At 42.2% G+C, this 23,141-nt stretch overlaps 1 protein-coding gene across 2 annotated transcripts in view; it reads left to right on the top strand.

The window, feature by feature from the left end:
• The window catches only part of GIPC2 (GIPC PDZ domain containing family member 2), a 140,074-nt gene extending 130,209 nt beyond the window's left edge, over window positions 1-9,865 (top strand). For both annotated transcript variants that reach the window (XR_014807953.1, XM_084964669.1), the window contains one exon: window positions 8,671-9,865. Coding sequence is in view for 1 of the 2 variants with exons in the window: in XM_084964669.1 (XP_084820795.1) it covers window positions 8,671-8,726 (56 nt within the window). In the remaining variant the exon portion in view is untranslated. The remainder of the gene's footprint in view (window positions 1-8,670) is intronic.
• The last annotated feature ends 13,276 nt before the right edge of the window (window positions 9,866-23,141 follow it).

Below are 23,141 nucleotides of genomic sequence, written 5' to 3'. Positions count from 1 at the left end.
GATCCAGTTATACATTTATATACATTCTTTTTTTCACATTCTCCTCCATCATGTTCCATCACAAGTCACTAGATATGGTTCCCTGTGCTATACAGCAGGATCTCATTGCTTATTCACTCCAAATGCAATAGTTTGCATCTACTAACCCCAACGCCCCAGTCCATTCCACTCCTTCCCCCTCCCTCTTGGCAACCGCACGTCTGTTCTCCATGAGTTTGTTTCTTTTCTGTAGATAGGTTCATTTTTTTTTTAATGATAGCAATAAATCAAGGCAGTCAGTCGGGGAGGGCTGTTGTGAGAGGAAGCAAATAAGAGGTGACTTGGAGCTAGTTTAAGGATTTATATATGAAAACCTGGGCTTTTTCTAAAACATCATTTTCCCCCCTCATGTCAGTTTTGTCTGTACATTTGATCAAGGAAATAGTTAAATACTTACTCTATGTAAGTATCTGAAGATTATCTGAAAGTGAAAATGCTTTCTCTGATTAATCGTGCTCAGTCATCTGATTGCAGGAGAACATTTTGTGTTGCACAGTTATTTGCATGCTAGTAGACTTCTGACCTGGGTTATTTAGTATTCACAATAGCTAATGAGACTGTGTGCTTGAAAAAGCAGAGTGGGTAAATCTATGACAATTTTATAATTAACTCTTGGTTCTTGGGTAGTGTTCTCTTTGTTCAAATAAAGTTGTTTAAAAAAATTAGAGATTCTTATTTATGAAGTCCAGGCTGATTTTCCAAATTATTTTAAATCTTACTATGATTCATTAATTCAATTCATCCGTGGTTAACAACATTTTGCCTTGCCGCCTCTATCTTAACTGTCATCAAATTCCTTTGACCAAAGGATTTTGTTTTTCTTTATTTGCCAAGCTTTACCCTTTCCTTAGTCTTGGTGTCTTCTATTTGAAGATAGGTTTTCCATTGTTTTAAGAGTATTAGATAAACCTGGTAGAGCCCAATTTTGAAGACCACCGTGGTATGACTTAGTGGAATAGGGGAAATAGCATTAGTGTTGGTGTTGAAGCTAAACAAACTTGAGTGTGAACCTCAGCCCATTATTTACTTAGCTATGTCATCTTTGGTTAGTTACATAAACTTTTCTTTTTTTTTTGCTTATTAGGATGGCACTTGCGGCATATGGAACTTCCCAGGCTAGGGGTTGAATTGGAGCTGCAGCTTCCAACCTATGCCACAGCCACCACAACGCTGGATCAGACCCACGTCTGTGAACTACACCACAGCTCATGGCAATGCTGGACCCTTAACCCACTGAGTGAGGCCGGGGATCGAACCCACATCCTCAGGTTCATTACTGCTGAGCCACAATGGGAACTCCCAGTTACATAAGCATTTGAATCTTACCTTTCTCAATGGATTTATTGGTGGCCATGCCCACAGCATGCAGAATTTCCTGGGCCAGGGATCGAACTCGTACCACAGTGGTGACAACACCAGATCCTTAACCTGCTGAGCTACCAGAGAACTCCCTTTTTTCATATGTAGAATGAAGATAAGGATTTCTTCCTCACAGGATTCATTGATAGGATTAAATGAGAGGATGTGTATAAAGTATAACCTGTGCCTATCACTTGCTATGCACGCAACCGTGTATGTGTTCTTTGGTAGGTCAGACAGACTGCTTAGAATTGCATTTCAAGCAGAGGATGTAGGTTTGCATTGGTTCTTTACATTTATGTCCAAGGATGTATTTATATCTCCTTTGGGATAGAGAAAAAGTTGCTGGGTGGCCCAAGGCTGGCTGTGGCCAGGAGGGAGCACCAGATTATCATACTACTTGCTGAGGGAAGTCAGGCTAGGGATTAAGTAAAGGGTCCCAACCTTGGGGAAGAAAGTGTGGTGGAAACTAAACCTCAAAGTGCAATCCAGAGCTAGGTCAAGAGGACAGGCCACTTATTCAAAAAGCATTGATTGAGAAACTTCTATGTGTCAAGGCTCTATTCTTGGCCCTATGTTCACCAAAGTGACCAAAGCACAGTGCCGGGGGGCTTCTGATATAGAAGGGGGTCCGCAAAGTTATACTGTAGTGAGGCAAGCATCATCCTACTGGTTCTAAGGAGGGAAAAGGGTTCGGGGATCTGAGAGTTTGAAGGAGGCAGGACTGGTTTATATTTCAGGAGAGGGGTAGATGGGAGGCAGAGTTTAAGAAACCTACACCTGAGCCAAGAATGAAATCAGTAGTTTAATAATAACAAGGATTCGGAGGTAGGTTGTGGGCCAAATGGTGAAGAATGGGTTCTGAATTGATGTTTCTGGTCCTTAAAGGGACCACTCAAGAAGCTAGAGGAGCAAGATGAGACTGGTTCTGATAGTACCTGTGGGATGATCTCTGCTGGGCTGAATGGCTCAAAGAACAGAGAGATGCTGCCTGATCCAACAGTGGGATGAAAATTTGAACCTGCTTTCATTAACTTGAAGCAGAAATGATTTCTATGACTCTGAACTGTAACCTGAAAGAGTTCATGTGTAATCTCTGTTGGACCTAGCTCCAAGCACGATAAGATTTACCTATAGAGCAGTCAACATTTCTGCTGGTTTTAGGGGATGGGAGAAATGACAGTGAACTACCTACTTTTTTACCCTGGAAATTCTGAGGGGCTGCTGTGCTTGGGAACATTTTTGAAACCTGGCTAAGTATTCTAAATCTTTCTATTTAAATTTTGGAACATTTTTGTTTTGCTGCACATTTTTAAAAATTAAAGTATAGTTGATTTATAATGCTGTGCCAATTTTTGCTGTACAGCAAAGTGACCAGTATTCTATATCTTAACTGGAAATCTCACCAAAGATTTGTTTTTGGTGGTTATGGGGGCTCACAGTGTGTATCGGTTGGTTTATCCTGTTCACCTTGTCTGGCAATGTCTAGCTGTACAGATGTAGCATGAACATGCTTCCAGATGCTGATCTGTCAGAGAGAATATAGCTCATCTGTGGAAGCCAGGAGAACTGAACGTTTATTCAGTTCTGGTTGTTTGTGTTCAATTCATCTCCTTTTCTTTAAAATGGACTCTCAGAATGGGATATAATTATACATATAACTGATTCACTGGGATATAATTATGCATATAACTGATTCACTTGGCTGTACACCTGAAACGAATACACCATTGTAAATCAACTATACTCCATTAAAATTAAAAAATAAAATGCACCCTCAGAAGACCCATTTCTGTGACTGTGGGAAGATGCAGCTGAGAGAGTTATGCTGGAGAGACTAGTGGTGTTACCATTTTTCTCTGCAGCCAAAGTTTGTCAGGTTGATTTCCTAGTAAGGGTTCCTTTGAGGATAAGTAGCAACACTAACTTGTGTTTACATGATTTCAGAATAACTCTGTTGCAAATTGTTCTCAAGTATTATAATTCTGGGAAAGTGAAGATTTATAAAGGAACTCTTTTATCTACTTCTTATTACACTTTATCCCTATAGTTCCTAGAGTTTCCCATTTCTACAGTTCATAGACATAACCATTTAAGTCAATAAAGATCTGGAAATTATTTGCAGATTGAGGCAGAAGGTACTCACTGGTTGAGTTACTAAAATCTGTGAATATAATTTAAAAATCATCAGGGGATTTTAAAAAAAAAATCACCATTTGAGTATAGCTCTCCTTTTTTTGGGCCATTTCCAGGGCATGCAGAAACTCCTGGGCCAGGGATCAAACTGACTCCACAGCAGTGACAAGGCTGGACCCCTAACCTGCTAGGCCACAGAGAACTCCTAACTCTCCATTTTATTTTATTTTATTTTATTTTATTTTATTTTATTTTATATTTTATGCTACCCTGTGGCATGTGGAATTCCCGGGCCAGGGATAAGATCTGAGCAGCAGTTTCGACCTATGTTGCAGCTGCCACAATGCAGGATCCTTAACCCACTCTGCTTCCAAGATGCTGCTGATCCCCTTGCACTGCAGCGGGAACTCCTATCTCTCCTCTTTTATTGTTGTATAGTCACTGTTATCTGGATTGTTGTTTAAAGCCAGTTTGCTTCAGGGTGGTTTGTTACACAGCAATAGATAACTGAGACAGTGGATCAAATAGTTCCTGATGGGTGGTTGTGTTCTGTTGAGCATGAGTCTCAACTGGCCCCATAGTAAGCTAGGAGCTCTTTCTTAAAAGGTGAGTACTTAGTAGCAGAGGAGGACCGGAGGGCTCTTTGCTGTGATTCTTTTCTTAGGGCTTGGCAGAGCCTCCATACCATGTCTTTATTAACCACAGACACTTGGCGTTCCCTGGATTTACTGGTGATGAGCAGTGAGTGGGAGGTGATAGTGTGTACAAACTTGGCCCTGCTACAGAGAGACATTTTCCTTTTTGATTTAATGGGACTCATCATGCTCTACATTCCCAAGACTTATTTATCGTACAACTGAAAGTTTGTACCCTTTGACCACAATGTTCCCTGTCTCCAGCAACTACCTATTCTATGAATTGGTTTAAAAAAAAAATGTAAAAGTTTCCGCATGTAAGTGAGATCAGGTGGTATTTGTCTTTTTCTGACTTATTTCACTTAGCCTAATGCTCTCCAAGTCAATTCATGTTATCACAAATGGCAAGATTTCATTCTTTTTTGGGGGGAGGGGTTGGGATGGAAATGCTATCAAATTTGGTTGTGATGATGGCTGTAAAACTGTAAATGTAATAAAATTCATTGAGTAAAAAAAGATTTCATTCCTTTTTAACAGCTAAATTCTTCCATATATATACATACATATATCTATATATATGTATATATCTCCTATCTTCTTTACCCACTCATAGGCACTTGGGTTGCTTCCACATCCTGGCTTTCATGAAGAAAGCCAAAATGAACATGGGGGTGCATAAATCTGTTTGATTAGTGTTACTACTTTGGATAAATACCCAGAAGCGGAGTTGCTGGATCATATGATAGTTCTGTTTTTAATTTTTTTTGAGGAAACTCCATGCTATTTTCCATAGTGGCTGCTGCAGAGACTTCTTTAATTCTGGGCCCCCCTCAAAACTAGTAGCCTAAGTGTTATTTGGTACAAGGGGCAGAACAGCACACCCACTGTAGTATGGTTCCTCTAATCCAAAACAATGCTGACTTGCTTTCTGGGGTTTATAATTTCTCCCCCAACTGGCGGTTTATGAGAATCCCCATTTTTTCACACCTTTACCCATGCTTGTTATTGCTGTGCGTTTTAGTGTTTACCAATCTGTTGGGTGTAAAATAGAATCTTGCTGTGGTGTGTTATGCATTATACTGATGGCTAAAGAGGTTGAGCATCTTTTTTTTTTTTTTTTTGGTCTTTTTTTGCTATTTCTTGGGCCACTCCCGCGGCATATGGAGGTTCCCAGGCTAGGGGTCAAATCGAAGCTGTAGCTGCCGGCCTACACCACAGCCACAGCAACGCTGGATCGGAGCCGCATCTGCGACCTACACCACAGCTCACAGCAACACTGGATCCTTAACCCACTGAGCAAGGCCAGGGATCGAACCTAAAACCTCATGGTTCCTAGTCGGATTCGTTAACCACTGTGCCACGACGGGAACTCCCGAGCATCTTTTTATATATTTATAATTTTTGTTACTTCTCTTCTGAGACATTTGTTTGTGACTATTACCCATCTTTTTGTTGGATTATTTATCTTTCTTATGATTCTTTGGATGTTATTTTTATAGTTTGGGTAGACTCCTCATTTGCTTGCTTTCTTTTGGCAAGAAGAAAATGGTGACTCATAGTGGAGAAGATTCTTTCGCCAAGGGGTCCCCTAAATATTTCCTGGGCTGCTAGTTTTCCCTCTCCATTTACTTTTGCCTTGTTGAAGACTTGAGTGAACTTTCCTCAGGACTCTGTCACCTCGCCTTTTGTCCCTTGGGTTACTTGAGGTGTGGGGGTGGGGATTGGGTAAGGGTGAGTGTGGGGGGGTGGAGAGCAATCCTCAATGCCTGGAATCTTCTATTTCTTTGTGTCCAGTCACTATTTCAAAGGTTGCCTTGTGGTTGAATTCCTTCCTTTGAATCTCGCTAGTTCTTAATATTCATCTGCTGTTCATTTTGTTAGGTTTGGAGTGGGCAAGGGCCTGTGTTCTGGCTTCATTCTGCCATTTTACCCTGGCAGTCTCTAAGGCAACTTTCAAAGGCTGCCCTTGATGTTCATTTTAAACCAATTGCCTCAGGGTAACGATGTTGGCGAGAAGAGATTGTTTTTACCCTGGACGCTGTGTTTTTCCAGGAGGGCCCTGCCCATTGATGCAAAACTCCACTGGAAGATGGAAATGGATTTCACATGCCACAAACGGGACTATATAATAATGAAACCTCTCCCTACCCCCACAATTGAAAAATTCTAGCCTGAACCCCTATTTGTCTGACAGAAATCTTACCCCCAACATTTAGAAATAAACTCAGGTACTTCTGACTTTGTGTGTGTGTGTGTGTGTGTGTGTGTCTTTACCATTTCAAGGGCCACTCCTGTGGCATATGGAGGTTCCAAGGCTAGGGGTCTAATTGGAGCTGTAGCTGCCGGCCTACGCCAGAGCCACAGCAATGCCAGATCCGAGCTGTGTCTGTGACCTACACCACAGCTCACAGCAATGCCGAATCCTTAACCCACTGAGCAAGGCCATGGATCGAACCCACAACCTCATGGTTCCTAATTGGATTCGTTAACCACTGAGCCACGACAGGAACTCCTGACATTTTTTTTCTCATACATTTCAGGTTTAAATTCAGTCAAATTTAGGGTTTTCAATACCACCTTCCACAACTTTCTTGTGCCCAGAGTTGTCACTAAGCTTGGCTTGGGGAGAGATGCACATGCCACCTCAGCTAGGTGAGAAAGTTCCGTGTCTCAGGTAAACATGTCTAGGTCTTAGTTGCTGGCCCCCTGAGAAAGTTGTTGTCTTGTTAACTCTTTGGTGTCCCCATCCATGCCAACTGAGATGTTACCCATTTCCCCCCCAGTCCTTGGCCTTGTGGTCCAATGCTGCATCCTCTCATTCCCGGCTGTGTGAATTAGTTTTTTATTACTGCATGACAAAGGACCACAAACCTAGTGGCAGAAAACAGCACCTGCTGGGCTATACCCTATAACTGCCCAGTTGCAAGACTGAAGAAAGAGCCTGGGGTCAGTGACAGAGACATCAACAATTTATTGGCTAGGGGACCTTACACATACAAAACCAGGTCCTGGGGCGACACCCCACCATGTACAGCAGACAGCAGGCAGGACATGGTAGTGGTCCTTGCTACTGTGGGGAGAGGGAGGTTACCAGTTATAGAGGTTATTGATATCAGGTTGGCCCATCAGTTACCAGGGAACCCAGCAAAGGGGCACGTCCTTCTCCTCCTCTTTGAGAAACTATCATAGTGGAGATGTTCTGATCTCAAGATTAGAACAATCACTCGCTGGGGCCAGGGTGGAGGGGCAAGCACGTAGGCAGTTACTGATTAAGCTCTATGATTAAGAGGGAAGGTCAGCCAGGTGAGTAGGGTGCAGGTGAGATAGGAACTGGTTGAGCAGGGGATGTACAGAGAGCAAGACAACAGCCATCTTGAGTGGCCTCTTTGCATAAGACCCATATATATTCTAACAATATCTATGAGTCAGGAGTCCAGGCTCAGTTTAGCTGGGCCTACTGCCTGTGTCTTATAAGGCTGAAGTCAAGGGGTCAGCCAGGCTACACTCTCACCAGGATGTTCTGGGGAAGCATCTGCTTCTAAGCTCATTTAGGCTGCTGGCAGATTTTATTTTCTTATGGCTTAATGGCTGAGGTTCTCATTTTCTTGCTAGCTGCCCGGCAACACTGCTGTCATGTGGCCACCATGTGGCCCTCCTCCCTCAGGGCTGTTTGCTTCTTCCGGGTAAATAGAAGAATCTCTCACTTCCAGTCTCTCCCTACAGGGAAGGTCTTTTATTTTTTTATTTATTGTTCAAGCTTCCTGACTTCAGACAATACCACAAAGCTACAGTTATCAAAATCATATGGTACTGGAACAAAAACAAAAATATAGATCACTGGAACAGGATAGAAAGCCCAGAATTAAACCCACACACTACAGTCAACTAATCTGTGACAAAGGAGGCAAGAATATGCAATGAAGAAAAGACAGTCCCTTCAATAAATGGTGGTGGGAAAACTGGTCAGCTACATGTGAAAGAATGAAATTAGAATACTTCCTAACACCATGCACAAAAATAAACTAAAAATGGATTAAGACCTAAATATAAGACCAGATACTGTAAAACTCTTAGAGGAAAACACTCTCGGACATAAATCCTAGCAGTATTTTCTCAGATCCAGCTCCTAGAGTAATGACATAAAAACAAAAATAAAAAAATGGCACCTAATTAAACTTAAAAATTTTTGCACAGGGGAGTTCCCGTCGTGGCGCAGTGGTTAACGAATCCGACTAGGAACCATGAGGTTGTGGGTTCGGTCCCTGCCCTTGCTCAGTGGGTTAACGATCCGGCATTGCCGTGAGCTGTGGTGTAGGTTGCAGATGCGGCTCGGATCCCTCGTTGCTGTGGCTCTGGTGTAGGCCGGTGGCTACAGCTCCGATTGGACCCCTAGCCTGGGAATCTCGATATGCCACGGGAGCGGCTTGAGAAATAGCAAAAAGACAAAATAAATAAATAAATTAATTAATTAATTAAAAAAAATTTTTTTTTTTTTGCACAGGAAAGGAAATCTTAAACACAGCAAGCAACAGAATGAGAGAAAATATTTGCAAATGAAGTGACTGACAAGGGATTATTCTCCAAAATATATAAATACTTCCTGAAGCTCAATTGCAAAAAACCCACAAACAACCCATCAGGAAATGGGCTGAAGATCTAAACATATAATTCTCCAAAGAAGACATACAGACGGCCAAAAACACTTGAAAAGATGTTCAGCATCACTAATTATTAAAGAAATACAAATCAGAACTACTATGAGGTACCACCTTATACCAGCGAGAATGGCCATCATCAAAGAGTCTACAAATAGGAATTCCCGAGTTGGTGCAGTGGAAACACATCTGACTAGTATCCATGAGGATGAAGGTTCAGTCCCTGGCCTCGCTTAGTGCGTTAAGGATCTGGTGTTGCCATGAGCCATAGGGTAGGTCACAGATGAGTCTTGGATCCTACATTGCTGAGGCTGTGGTGTAGGCCAGCAGCTGTAGCTCCAATTTGACCCCTAGCCTGGGAACTTCCATATGCCACAGGTGAGGCCCTAAAAAGCATCCCCCCCAAAAAGTCTACAAACAATAAATGCTGGAGAGGGTGTGGAGAAAAGGGAACCCTCTTACACTGTTGGTGGGAATGTACATTGGTGCAACCACTATGGAAAACAGTATGGAGATTCCTCAAAAAACTAAAAATGGAATTACCATTTGATCCAGCAATCCTACTCCTGGACATCTATCCAGAGAAAACCATGACTTGAAAAGATGCATGTACTCCAATGTTCATTGCAGTGCTATACACAACAGCCAAGACATGGAAGCAACCTATATGTCCATCAGGAGAGGATTGGATAAAGAAGATGTGGTACATATACACAATGGTCAGCCATTAAAAGGAAAGAAACAATGGCATTTACAGCAACATGGATGGGGCTAGAAATTATCATGCTATGTTGAAGTTAGTCAGACATTGAGACACAGACATCATATGCTATCGCTTATATGTGGAATCTAAAAAAAGGATACAGTGAACTTCTTTGCAGAACAAAACCTGACTCACAGACTTTGAAAATCTTATGGTTTACCAAAGGAGACAGGTTGTTGGGGGAGGAATGGGCTTGGGGTTTTGTTTGGAAATATTGTAAAGTTGGGTTCTGATGATGGTTGTACAAATCTAAATATAATAAAACTTACTGAAAAGTATTTTATTAGAGTATAGTTGATTCCAATCTTGTGTCAATTTCTGCTGTACAGCAAAGTGACCTAGTCATGTATATACACATTTTCCCCTCATATTATCTTCCATCATGTTTTATCTCAAGAGATTGGATATAGTTCCGTGTGCTGTACCCAAGGACCTCGTTTCTTATCCATTTAAAGAGCTGACCTAATCAGGATAATCTCCCTCTTGATTAAAGTTGATAGATTTGGGCACCTTAACTACACCTTCAAATTACCTTCACTTTTGTTATGGAATCACCTAATCCCACTTGTCAAACCTCATTATATTCACAAATGCTACCCACACTCAAGGGGAGGGAGCATACAGGGGCAGACGCAAGGGGGTTGAGAATCGTTGGGACTATCTCTGAACTCTGCCGACTAAACTGTGGGACCCTCAAGCTATAGTTCTGTCTGCTGACTCTTGTGTCTCTCTTGGCGTCTGGGGCTTAGGAATTACAGATGCTTTGCTGTGTCACTCTGGGACTGAGAGCACTCAGGTCTCTTTCCAGGCCTGCCAGGCAGGCCACCTTTTTCATCAGGCCTGGGGCTTCTGGCTGAGGTCTGTGTCCTGTCTTTAGGCTTAAAGGGAGAACCATCTCCTTTTCATCCCACCAGTCCCTGGATGGGCAGAGCAAAGAGCATAACCCCCATATCATTTCTAGTTCTTTGTTTTCTTCTCCAGACTCCTTCTACCACCTCCAGTCCACAGAGGTTTTATTTGCTTCTCCCATTGGTGGATGTGGGAGGAATGGAAGAGATGGATGGTTAAGTAGTCTTCCAGATCTATTGCTGACGGCAGGACCTCAGCTCTGTAAGTGTCAAAGCTAAAAATTAACTTCTTCTGTTCCTATTTGAATTTCGACTATGGTCTAAGCTTTCCTGGGGCAGAGGCCAGGGTTAGTTTAAAGAAGTGGTGTGAATTATAGGGTACACAAAGGGATTGCAGGGCTATCTTCAGGCCCCTCTTCCCCCATTATATGTGAATTAATACTTCATATACAACCTTAATTTTCCAAAACAGTCTAGGTTTTCTGAATCATCCTGAGAATTCGTTCCATGTTAAATTTTTTTTTTTGATTTTCCAGGAGTTGAATTCCTTTTTGCAATTGTATTAAAATTTATAGCAAAGGGCATGGTTGAAACTGGAAATATTTATAATGCTAAGAAGTAGGAAATTTTATCTAGAATTTCAGCCTCTTTCAATTTTCCTTGACCAAGTGGGGCTTTAAAATTGCAGACTCTTTGAAGACAAAAATCTGTTTAGCCGTAATGTCCATCTAACCTAATATTCTAATCACGGGGGGTCAATAAGCACTTGCCCATGTAAATGATGAAATTAACACAACATTTTCCTCTTCCCCACTCTGAGACAGGACAATGGGAGTTCCATGTTAATTTTTATGCCTCATCTACTGTATTCTTTATCTATGGACATTTTCCCTTTTCTCTGAGCAGGTGGAAACCCCAGGGAAGGGAAAATTGAAATAGTTCTTAGAAATTAACACATGTTAATTAAATTTCCTCTTACTGAGGGGAAAGCTGAACTAGGCAGTGTTTCAGAGAAAATAAAGGACTTGTGCTTATACTAATTAAGAGTATTACTCAAGTGAAATAATTGGAAGTCAACATAAACCCCAAAGCTAAGTAAATATAAAGAACTGTGCTGGATTGAAATAAAAGTAAATGGGTAAAAAAAAATGCATGCAAAAAAGCAGTTGCTACTTCTCACCAAAATCGCAGTGTGAGGATAATTTCACACTTAGCTATGAACCACCGTTTCCCTACATCCCCAACCCTCAATACCCAGGCTTGGTTGTCATTAATGCTACTTGTGGAAAAAATCTCAAAAGAGAACACAGTGATCTTGATTGGCCTGCTTCCTCAAAGCCAGATGGGGACCTTATCAGACATATAATTCACCAGGCAGAGCTTCCAGGGTATTGCTTTTCTTTCCCCTTTTTTTGCCTTCCTGGCTGCCTTCTTCATATTCTTTCATCCCATTTCCAAAGGCATAGGACTATCTCAGACCCAGTCTATCTCATTTCCACATAGCTCATATCAGAATGCTCATTTCCTACCCACTTATAAATGACCTTTATTTTCTTTTGAATTTATCTGTACTTAACCGGGATAGTAATACTTTTTTTGTGAGTGAAGAACAGATCCCAGCATCTAAAATGAACACCTGGAACATAGTAGCTGCTCGTTTTGTTGATGATATGAAAACATCAGTGAAATATTTATCTACTTACTTGTCTAGCTCCTCACTGGACAGTGACTACTTTGAAGGTAAGGCCCTGTTTCATGCATTTTGAATCCCAAGTACCAACACACTGCCTAGCACATAGCAAGCACTCAAGCAGATTTTACTGAATAAATGAATAGTAACCGGGAATTTACTGACACCTCCTAGCACACTGCTAAGGAATAATGAGCTCTGGTGTTATAATTTAAGAGTATAAAGTAGGGGAGCTCCCCTGTGGCACAGTGGGTTAAGGACCTGGCATCATCACTGCAATGGTGTGGGTCAGCGAGAGTTCGATCCTGGGCGCAGGAACTTCTAGTATAGAAGTAGATAAGGTGAGGTTGCCAGGTTGGTCCTCCAGCAATTTTTTGGGAAACTGATCAGAAGAGAGAGGCCATGAGGAACAATCTTGAAGAAACTATAGGTGAGTGTTCAAAGTCAAGCATATTTCTGATCTGAAGCAACCCCCTTTTCCTTGAGAAAATATACAAACTTTAAATGGTCTCTGGAAGATCATTATGAAATCCTTTCAGCTGAATGGCTGTGGGGAATTGAAATCTGAGCAGACGTCTGAGTCAGTCAGGATAATTTTCATTAGCAGGACTACTTGTGCCACTGCTGGTTTGGTAACTGCCGCAGAGCACATCTCTTTTATTCCCAGAGTGGATGACCTTAATTTGCTTCAGCCAAAAATGAACCAAGAAAATGATGAAGAACAGAGTCCATTTCTTTCTCAGTGGTGTGCTCAGGTTTGAAAATGAGATGATGCCTCTTTTTTTTTTTTTCTCCTTTGTTTCCCTCAAAATTTTCCAGGCTCCATACGCTTCCCTCCACCTTTGCCCACAGTTTCCTACACATTTTAATTAACTAAATTGAGTCATTTTTCCTGCCTTGTTAAGCTGGTGGAGTCTGATTTTCTCTGATAATTCTAATTTAACGAAGGTAGTACTTTGATTCCATAAGTGCCATATTTTTCTTTTGGTCAACCCATACTTCCAAATTAATAATAATATCCAAATTTGAATGGTGTCTCAATTTCTTTGAGGTAGCATTATGCATTGTTAAGATCATAAGTTTTAGAATCAAACATATCTAACTCCTAACTCTGTTACTTTCTTCATGTCTCCTGATTAACAAAATGTGGGGGAAAAAAATGCCTACATCATAAGAATTGCTTGAGATTATTATTATTATTTAAATAAGGTAAAAGGCCTCCTTAATAAATAACTATTTTTTTCTCCAAGCAAACACTGTATCTAACATCGAAGTGTTTTTGTTGTTGTTGTTGTTGTTTTATTTTGGCTGCACCAGTGGCATGTGGAAGTTCCCAGGCCAGGGATTAAGTCCGTGCCACAGCAGTGACCCAAGCCACTACAGTGACAAGGCTGAAGCCGTAACCCGCTGTGCCACAATAACTCCCAGCTAACACTGAAGTTTAATATTGATTCTCTAATCCTACTTTTAAAGAGCTTAGTGACTAGTCTGAGCATCAGTAAATGCAGGGATTATTGCCAATAAGGTTTTTGTGACATTAATTTATTTTTTATTTTTGTTTTTTGTCTTTTTAGGGCCACACCCACAGCATAGGAGTCAAATTGGAGCTGTAGCCACTGGCCTACGCCACAGTCACAGCCGCAGCGACACCAGATCCAAACTGCGTCTTTGACCTACACCACGGCTCATGGCAACGCTGGATCCTTAACCCACTGAGCGAGGCCAAGGATCGAACCTGTGTCCTCATGGGTGATACTATAGAGAATAGAGTTAACATAATATGGCATCAGTTAGTGACAGAGGTCATGAAAAACTGAAGCAGGAAAAGGAATTAGATCAATTGGGCCATCAGTGAGAATCACTATCTACAACCTGTGCTCTGGTTAAACTGAATCACCTAAACTTCCTTGAACACAATCCGTGCTTTTCTATGTCCAACCTTTGTAATGATCCTCTTTCTGCCTATTTTGTCTTTCTCTGCATTTTTATCTGTCATGATTAGATAAATTAAAAGGGAGAAGAGATATTGGGGGACCACTTTCAGTGTCCATCATACTCCCCAGTGTAGGCACAACTCCAGGAAAAAGCTTAAAATGAGCAAGTAAGAAGTACTGAGATTCAAACTCAGAATGATTTGTTGGATAATGAATTCAGGGGGACTTTTATTCACCATAATTTACTTTTTTTTAAGGGAGGTATTAGAAACGATGAAAGAACTCTACAATCTGTCTGTTCAAGCTTGATTATTCCGGGATTCACCAGTTGATCAATTGGCACTATTAGGCTGGGAAGCCATTTTTATTAGAACCCCGAGCTTGTTTTCACATTTCACTTTCTCCTGCTTACTTTTCCCCAGTGAGAAAGACCTCACCAAGCCCTTTATGCCACAAGTGTTCCCAAGCTTTCTGGTATCATATGATACCCTTGCCCTTAGGTCTCCCCGAGAACAATACTCCTCAGAAGAAACCCTTGGGGTCTTGCTCAGGTTATGAGGTTAGTCTGCATACTTGTTCCACACAAAAACAGATATAAAATATTTGCTATTTCAAGGCACTAAGAATATTGGGGGCATTGAACCTATGCTACATGTTTGCTTTCCAGTTTCGTCTCACTGCACGTAGATCTTAGCAGATGATAACGCCTGCCTTTATGTTTTGAGTCCGGATATTTATTTCCACAGAAATCTTCACTGGGATCTACAGAAGCATCCGTTGACTCACTTACCCTCTCCCTCCTCCATGCCTTTCCGCACATAACGTCTACTTCCAGTTCTTAGTGCTTTCAGAACCGTCACGCCTCCACAAAAACATCTGGGATTTCTTTCTTTCTTTTTTTTCCTTGCCTTTCAGGGCCACACCTGCAGCGCACGGAAGTTCCCAGGCTAGGGGTTGAAGAGGAGCTGTAGCTGCCAGCCTATGCCACAGCCACAGCCACAGCAACTCGGATCTGAGTGTGTCTGCGACCTATACCACAGCTCACGGCAATGCCGGATCCTTAACCCGCTGAGCGGGGACCAGGGATTGAACCTGCCTCCTCGTGAATACTAGGTGAGTTCTTAACCTGCTGAGCCGCAATAGGAACTCCCAAAGTCTGGGATTTCTACACAAGTTGAGATACAAAAGAACCCGTTAGCAATGGCATTTACTGTGTTTGTTGTTATTTTGCTATTTGTACATGTCTTACTCTCTTTGGACCATACACTTCTTGAGGATCATCTCTGTGGGAAACAATAGTTATAACGTGAAAAAAAAAAGTTGCCAGCAGTTGACATAAATCAAGACAGGGATGGTGACAGGGGATTTTTTTTTTTTTTTTTTTTTTTTTGTCTTTTTGCTATTTCTTGGGCCGCTTCTGCGGCATATGGAGGTTCCCAGGCTAGGGGTCTAATCGGAGCTGTAGCCACCGGCCTACGCCAGAGGCACAGCAACGCAGGATCCGAGCCGCGTCTGCAACCTACACCACAGCTCACGGCAACGCCGGGTCGTTAATCCACTGAGCAAGGGCAGGGACTGAACCCGCAACCTCATGGTTCCTAGTCGGATTCGTTAACCACTGCGCCACGACGGGAACTCTGGGATTTGTTTTAATGGCATGAAATTTCCCCCAAATAAAGGGAAATTTCCCCCAAATAAAGACCATTACACAGGACTGCACCGGTTCGTTCATCTCAAAAATATTTATGGACCATCACCCCAGTGGTGAGCAGTCTTGACGCAGTCCCTGCCCTTATGGTACGTATGCTATAGAAGAGAAAGACAGACAAGGAAGTAATAACTGTAAGATACTGCGAACGCTTGTTGGGGGAGCACAGATGGCTATGGGGGTACTCGGGGGGGCATTTACCCTAGTTAGAATCTTTATGGAGATTTCACAAACAAACACCTCATTTGAGCCTCACAAAGCCCTCTGCTATGAACAGTGCAGGGATTCTTCTTCTCATTTACAGATGAGGAATTAGTCTCAGCAAGCTTAGCAAGACCCAAGCTCCCATAGACCCTGATCTGGGCGTGGGACTCCAAACCCAGTGCCCTCATCCACATTCCACACAGCAGCTGCAGTGCCAGAGTGTGAGCTCTGTGGCTGTGCCACATATGCTTCTGGGCCTTGCAGTGTCCTTATCCCAAGCTTACAACTCTCACTGGCATCAATTAATTAATCCTTGGCGTCTACGGCAGCTGCCTGGAAGTCATGCGGGTGTTCTGGCCAGCGGGGCTCTGAGTGCTCTTTAAGCAGGGCTAGTCATCCAGTGTTCATGCTGGGAGCAGCCCCTGCAATTAGGAAAGGGGCCAGGGGATCCTTCAAGCAGACACAGAAACTCTGGAAGCCCAGCTATTATGCCTTAGGAGGAGGCACCAGGCAGCAGTCTGCTTGGTGGGCTCTTTTCCTGTCCTATTAAGTAGAAGACAGATTCTCCAAAAAGGATGCGTATTAACGTCCAGAGTTCCTTTTGCTTTATGTTTGGTGCTGTTGAGTTGAACAGAGGAATGAACACAGCTGTTGGGGAGAACATTTCCCCCTTACAGCTCTGGAAACCCAACTATATGCTATTCGCTGATTATTCCAGAAAAACTCCTTTCTGGCAACTTTTGAACCTGCTGGACATTTCAAGTGATCTTTAAGGGAATAATGTACTCTATTAATAGCTCTGTGAAGCTCTGGGAAAAAAAAACTGTGCCTTAAACCACTTCTGGCCTTTTAGAGACTTCTGTGCCAATGATGTCATGGGTTTAAGCCAATTCAACCTGGTTTTTCTGCTGCCGACAACTCAGAGATTCCTAACTCCTTTTTTTTTTTTTTTTTTTTTTTTGTGTTTACACCAAATATATTTCTGACTCTTAACATTTTACCCTTTGTAATTAAAATCTTGCTTATTTCTGAATTTTTATTATAGCCAGCTCCTAAATCACCACCTGTGAAAGTTAAGAACAAGAACAATTTATTTATTTATTTATTTATTTTGATACCAAAAAGAGTGAAGGTATAATTTACATACAGTTAAATGTATATAGTTCCAATGTAGATTGATTGGTTTTTGCATACATACCTGAACACTCATGTAACTGCCATGTAGATCAAGATAAAACATTTCTAGCGCCTCAGAAAATTTGTCCATGTCCTTTTCCAGCTCACTCCCATCTTCACAAAAGCAATAATTAATCTTAATCTTTTCATCATAGTTTAGAAGAAGAACAATTTAAAAAGCATCAGTGTTTGGCACACAGACGTTGCCTTATGAATATTTGTTGAATGAATGACAGTGAGAATAATTTAAAAGGAGGAAAGATGCTATTTCCTGGGCTGGAAAGTGGGGAAAGAAATTTTGTAGAATTTTCTCTTGGGAGAGGGGCACATGCTAATGAGGAAAGCTGTGGGCTGATGTTAAAGCCTAAACTGCTGGGCCTCTGAAGGCAAGAATTGTCCTTCTCTTTTCCTTTGTGATGTTGCCTAATGTTTATTTTCTTGCAGTTTTGAATTCAGGGAAAAAGAAGGACCTAGGGTCGCAAAATACACTTTACTTCCGTTGCATCCATTGCCCAACTTAGCAGATGTTGTACACTTAAAACAATCTCCGCAGTCATGAAGTTTGCTATTTAGTGGGGAAGACTGGTAAATAAATCAACAGTGACTACAAGTTGACAAATATTGTGAGAGAGGAAATACAAGGAATTATGTGAACAGAGCAAGGGGACCTAACATAGATCAGGGTAAAGAAGGCTTCTTTAAAAATTAAAAAAAACTTAAAAAATTGCAGTATATTTGATTTACAATGTTATGTCCATTTCTCCTATACAACAAAGTAATTCAGTTACACACACACATACATACACATATTCTTTTTTCATATTCTTTTCCATGATGGTTTATCATATGAAATTGAATAGAGTTCCCTGTGCTATACAGTAGGACCTTTGCTGTTTATCCACTCTACATATGATAGCTTACATCTGCTAACCCCAAACTCCTGATCCGTCCCTCTCCCCTGGCCCCCTTGGCAACCACAAGTGTGTTCTCTATCTCTAGGAGTCTGTTTCTGTTCTGTAGATAGGGTCATTTGTGCCATATTTTAGATTCCACATATAAATGATATCATATGGTGTTTGTCTTTCTCCTAGGGAAAGCTTCTTTGCGGAAAGGATATTGAAGCCAAGATCTGAAGAATGAGTCAGGTGGCAGATGACAATGGGAGGGGACGTGTGTTCCACATGATGACCCAAGACCCAGTGGTGGCAGGGATCAAAGCACCTGTGAGGACCCGAGAGAAGTTCAGTACAGATGAAAGGAAGAGGTGAATGGTGAGATAAAGCCAAGGAGAGGACCAGATTTTGCAAATCCTTGTGAGTCAGGTGAGGGAGCCTGGGCTTTGTTTAAAAGAGAGAGGGAGGCCTCTGCAGGGCTCAAGCAGAGGGGCAACATGATCAGACTGGCATCCAGCTTGGACCACGTCTGGCACAGTGCCCCCCGCCCCCCAGCTCTGTTCCTTCATGTGGCTGCACTGTTGATTCCACTTTCTCTCTAATTGCTGTCTCTTTCCTGTTAAAACACAGACAAAAGAGTGCACTCTTTGTTCCCAGAACTGGTTACAGTACTACCTGGTAAGCAATTGGTTTTTCCTGGTAAATCTAATTTACTCTTCCTTAATTATGGTTTGGGTTTTTGGTAACTCTGACCTATAATTCAGCACTGATTTTCAACCCTTAAATCTTCAAAATGGGATCCAGCAGGGCAGGCATAGGCTCTCCTGGTCTGTGACTGGCTTTCCCTTGGCAGGAAGCTGCTGCTGGGGCTCACGCTGTGGCCCTTTTTTGGTGCAGTCAGAGCTGCACCTAGTTCTTTTCTCTGAGGTGCAGAGTCTTTCTGACTCAGATTTCTCTCTGTCCTCCTTCTTTCCTATGGTTCTGTATACTGGAAATCAAAATAAGCCTCCAAAGCTATAAATCAAAGTCTTCAGTCCTCTCTTGCACCTGCTGTATGCACTTCAGAGCATGCATATTGCTTTGCTTTGTTTCACTCTAGAGGTTTGGGCCTTCTTCCAGAGTCTGACTGTAAACTCTTGGAGGGCAGGGACCTCCAATGGCCTCTTAGGCTTTGGACAGAGCGGAGTGCTGGCTAACAGCAGCAGAAGGATGGAAAGAAAAAAGAGTAAAACATTCCGAGCCTGGACTGGGTGGTTATCAGGAACAGCACTTTGCTGAGAAGAGACTGACTGGCAGCTGGGTGGGAAAATGTGGACATTTGGGTTTGATAATTTGAAGAGTACCTCACTGATTGGTGATCAGAATCACTGCTCTGAAGTCTACTTAGAGCCTGACTTATTGACATATAAGGATGCACTTCTCAACAGAGAAGACACTGCTCAACAGAGGAGGTCCTTTACTGGGCACTTCCTCCTCTGAATCTCCAACATCGTTGAAAGGCTCAAATGAGATAAGCCACATAAAGTGCTTAGGAGGATACCAAGTATAAGTGAGCAATCAGGCTTGTTGCTGTTGTTATTCTTATGGAAGCTGCAGTCATTGCAGAACGCGGTCTGGTCTGTGGACAGAGCCGTAATCATTCTTCCTGCAAGACGGTAATCCATTCACTTATTTGTGGAGTCATTGATTTCTGCAACAACTATTTATCAAGTGTTTAAATGTACCAGATACTAATTCTAGCCTGTTAAAAGAGGTGTGGCAAGGTTGCTTTCTTTTCCGAGACTTTGGTTTCTTCCTGAGGCGTATCATTCACTCAGAAATATTTACTGAGTGGAGTTCCCCTCATGGCTCAGCAGTAGCGAATCTGACTAGTATCTTTGAGGATGTGGGTTTGATCCCTAGCCTGCTCAGTGGGTTAAGGATCCGGCATTGTTGTGAACTTTGGTGTAGGTCGCAGACGCAGCTCGGATCTGGCATTGCTGTGGCTGTAGTGTAGACTGGAAGCTGCAGCTCCGATTTGACCCCTACCTTGGGAACATCCATGTGCCATGGGTGTGGCCCTAAAAGGCTGAAAGAAAGAAAGAAAGAAGGAAAGAAAGAAAGAAAAGAAAATATTTACCGAGTATTAATTAATGGTGTGGTCCTTGCTCACTTGAGGATTTAGGGCCAGAGGAGATGATATTGATGGAGTAATGCATGGTTTTTTTCTGCTTTACCATGAGAGTTATCCACCCTCGCTCTGTTTATTCCCATTTTTTGCTTGATTTTTCTCATAGCACATGTTACCCATTAGATGTACTATATATTTTATTAATTTAGTTGTTTATTGTCTGCTCCCTTGCACTGGAGCCTAAGCCCCCTTGTGCGGGAAGTGTGAGCTTTCCCACGATAGAAAGCTTTTGTCCATTTTGTTTCATGCTGTACTCCAAGCTCTGGACTGTGCCTGGCACAGGTGTCCTAAAACTATTTTGTTGAGTGAATTTGCCCCACCTTTGAATGTTCCATCTCCTACTCTGCTTTTGCCATTCTTTCCAGAAACTCTTCCTAGGGCTGAGTTGTCTGGTAGACTATCTGGTTATTTTGATTTAAGGTTGTCTTGCTCTGTGGCGCTTTGCAAATCATACTATTGAGGTACCCAGATAGCTGGTATCAAGGCAAAGTAGGATTTGGCTGGTAGCTCACCAGCCATCTTGGAGGTTTTATTCAGATGAGACCTGTTTGGTTTGTTTCAGAATCCATCAGGAATGATTCTCAAGTGGAAATAACATTTTTTTTTTTTTTTTTTTTTTTTTTGCTTTTTATGGCTGCAGGTGTAGCATATGGACGTTCCCAGGCTAGGGGTCTAATCTTAGTTGCAGCTGCCAACCTATGCCACAGCCACAGCAGCACCATATCCAAGACTCGTCTTTGACCTACACCACAGCTCATGGCAATGCTGGATCCTTGGCCCACTGTGCGAGGCCAGGGATTGAACCGGCATCCTCATGGATACTAATCGAATTTGTTTCTGCTGTGCCATAACAGGAACTCTTGGAAATCACTTTTAACATATATTTACTATGTACTACACCAAATGCCTTACCTATGTTTTTTCATCTCATCCTTACAGTGAATCTATGAGGTCTGTATTAGTATCTCAATTTTACAGGTGAGAAAATTGAGGCACAGACTGGCTAAGAAAATTGAAGGTCACACATCTTGTTAGTGTCCACAGTGGAATTTGAATCTTCGTCTCATTCTCCAAAGCCTACTAACTACTAGGCTACCTCTACAGGCTGTTTGGACTTCCTGTTGTGGGCTTTCTTGTGGATTTTTACCAATTCTTGCATCTTAAAGGAGGCGAACAGATTTGATTTCATTGATTCCCAAGATCAGTAGTGATCCTGCCTTGCAGTTGTACCTCACCTCAGTGATAGCAATTCTTAGTGATAGAGTAGGAGTTTTCGTGTGGCTCAGTGGAAATGAATCTGACTAATATCCATGAGGACGTGGGTTGATTCTTGGCCTCGCTCAGTGGGTTGGGGATGTGGTGTTGCTGTGAGCTGTGGTGTAGATTGCAGACGTGGCTCAGATCCTGCATTGCTGTGACTATGGTGTAGGCCAGCAGCTGTAGCTCAGATTTGGTCCCTAGCCTAGGAACTTCCATATGCCATGGGTGCAATCCTAAAAAGCAAAGCAAACAAACAAAACAAACAAGCAAACAAAGAATACAGGATTTTCTGTTGAAGATAACTGTAAAATGTTCCAACAAATGAACTGGTAAGATAGACATATAATGCTTGGCAATGCAGTCAAGGCTTGTTTCGAAATGCTACAGATTTTAGGAAGGCAGAATAGTAGTTCTCAGACTTTAGAGTGCATAGAAAGGACAGCCTGTAAAATACCAAAAATTGGAGCCTTACTCCCAGAGATCATGACTCAGCTGACATGGAAAATCTGAGTTTTAGTAAGTTAGGTAATTTTGATGTCAGTGGTTTTTTTTTTTTTTTTTTTGGTCTTTTCCAGGGCCACACTTGTGGCATATGGAGGTTCCTAGGCTAGGGGTCGAATCGGAGCTGTAGCTGCCAGCCTACGCCAGAGCCACAGCAACGCGGGATCCAAGCTGCATCTTTGAACTACATTTCAGCTCAAGGCAACGCTGGATCCTCAACCCACTGAGTGAGGCCAGGGTTCGAACCCACAACCTCACGGTTCCTAGTCGGATTCGTTAACCACTGAGCCACGACAGGAACTCCTGACGTCAGTGGTCCTTGATCACAATTTAAGAAACCCTAACATGTAAATATCAGGAAAAAATAGAGTTGAGGAAGTCTAATATGTAGCCCCAGAAAGGTGCTAATATGTAATATTGACCAATCTGTAATACCAAGAGCATTAGCATATCTCAAACAGGCTTCAGAGCTCTTTCTGCATGTGGACTTGGTAGGTTCTTTGAGAATATCATAAAGAGAATTTGGAATCATTGATCAGTCCTCAAGGAGACTAGAATTCTCCAGTAAGGTATGGTGCAAGACTGTGTATGTAGGAGTTCCCATTGTGTCACAGTGGAAACAAATCCGACTAGTATGCATGAGGACGCAGGTTTGATCCCTGGCCTCGCTCAGTGCATCAGGGATCTGGTGTTGGCGTGATCTGTGGAGTACATCACAGATGAGGCTTGGATCTGGTGTTGCTGTGGCTGCGGTATAGGCCGGCAGCTGTAGCTCCAATTCGACCCCCTGCCTGGGAACCTCCACATGCCGTGGGTGTGACCCTAAAAAAGCAAACAGCAACAACAAAAGACTGTGTGTGCATGTGTTGCTGTGGGGGAACAAACGTAAACTGTAATGATACTGATTAGAGAGCGAGAGTAAGATGTCTTATTTCCTTCTTTGCAAGAGTAACCTATAATCAGTGTGAAACGATTTTTTGAGCAGGTTATTGAATCTGCCACTCAAATGTTTTCTGACTTGGCCCAGGGGGTAGCTTTTATTGTGTTATCAGAAAATCTGTCCTGTAGGAAACTAAAAAGGTGAAACTACCCTTTATGGGAGACTTACTTAAAAAAAAAAAAAAAAAAGAGAGAGAGCCAGGTCACACCTAGTAATTTGATAACGAGATG

The sequence above is a fragment of the Sus scrofa genome, chromosome 6, assembly GCF_054392235.1.
Source record: "Sus scrofa isolate SSC_HxYL_T2T_F1_AM1 chromosome 6, Sscrofa_HxYL_maternal_Yorkshire_Landrace_v2.0, whole genome shotgun sequence".
NCBI classification, from domain to species: Eukaryota; Metazoa; Chordata; class Mammalia; order Artiodactyla; family Suidae; genus Sus; species Sus scrofa.
This window is presented reverse-complemented; position numbering and strand designations above follow the sequence as displayed.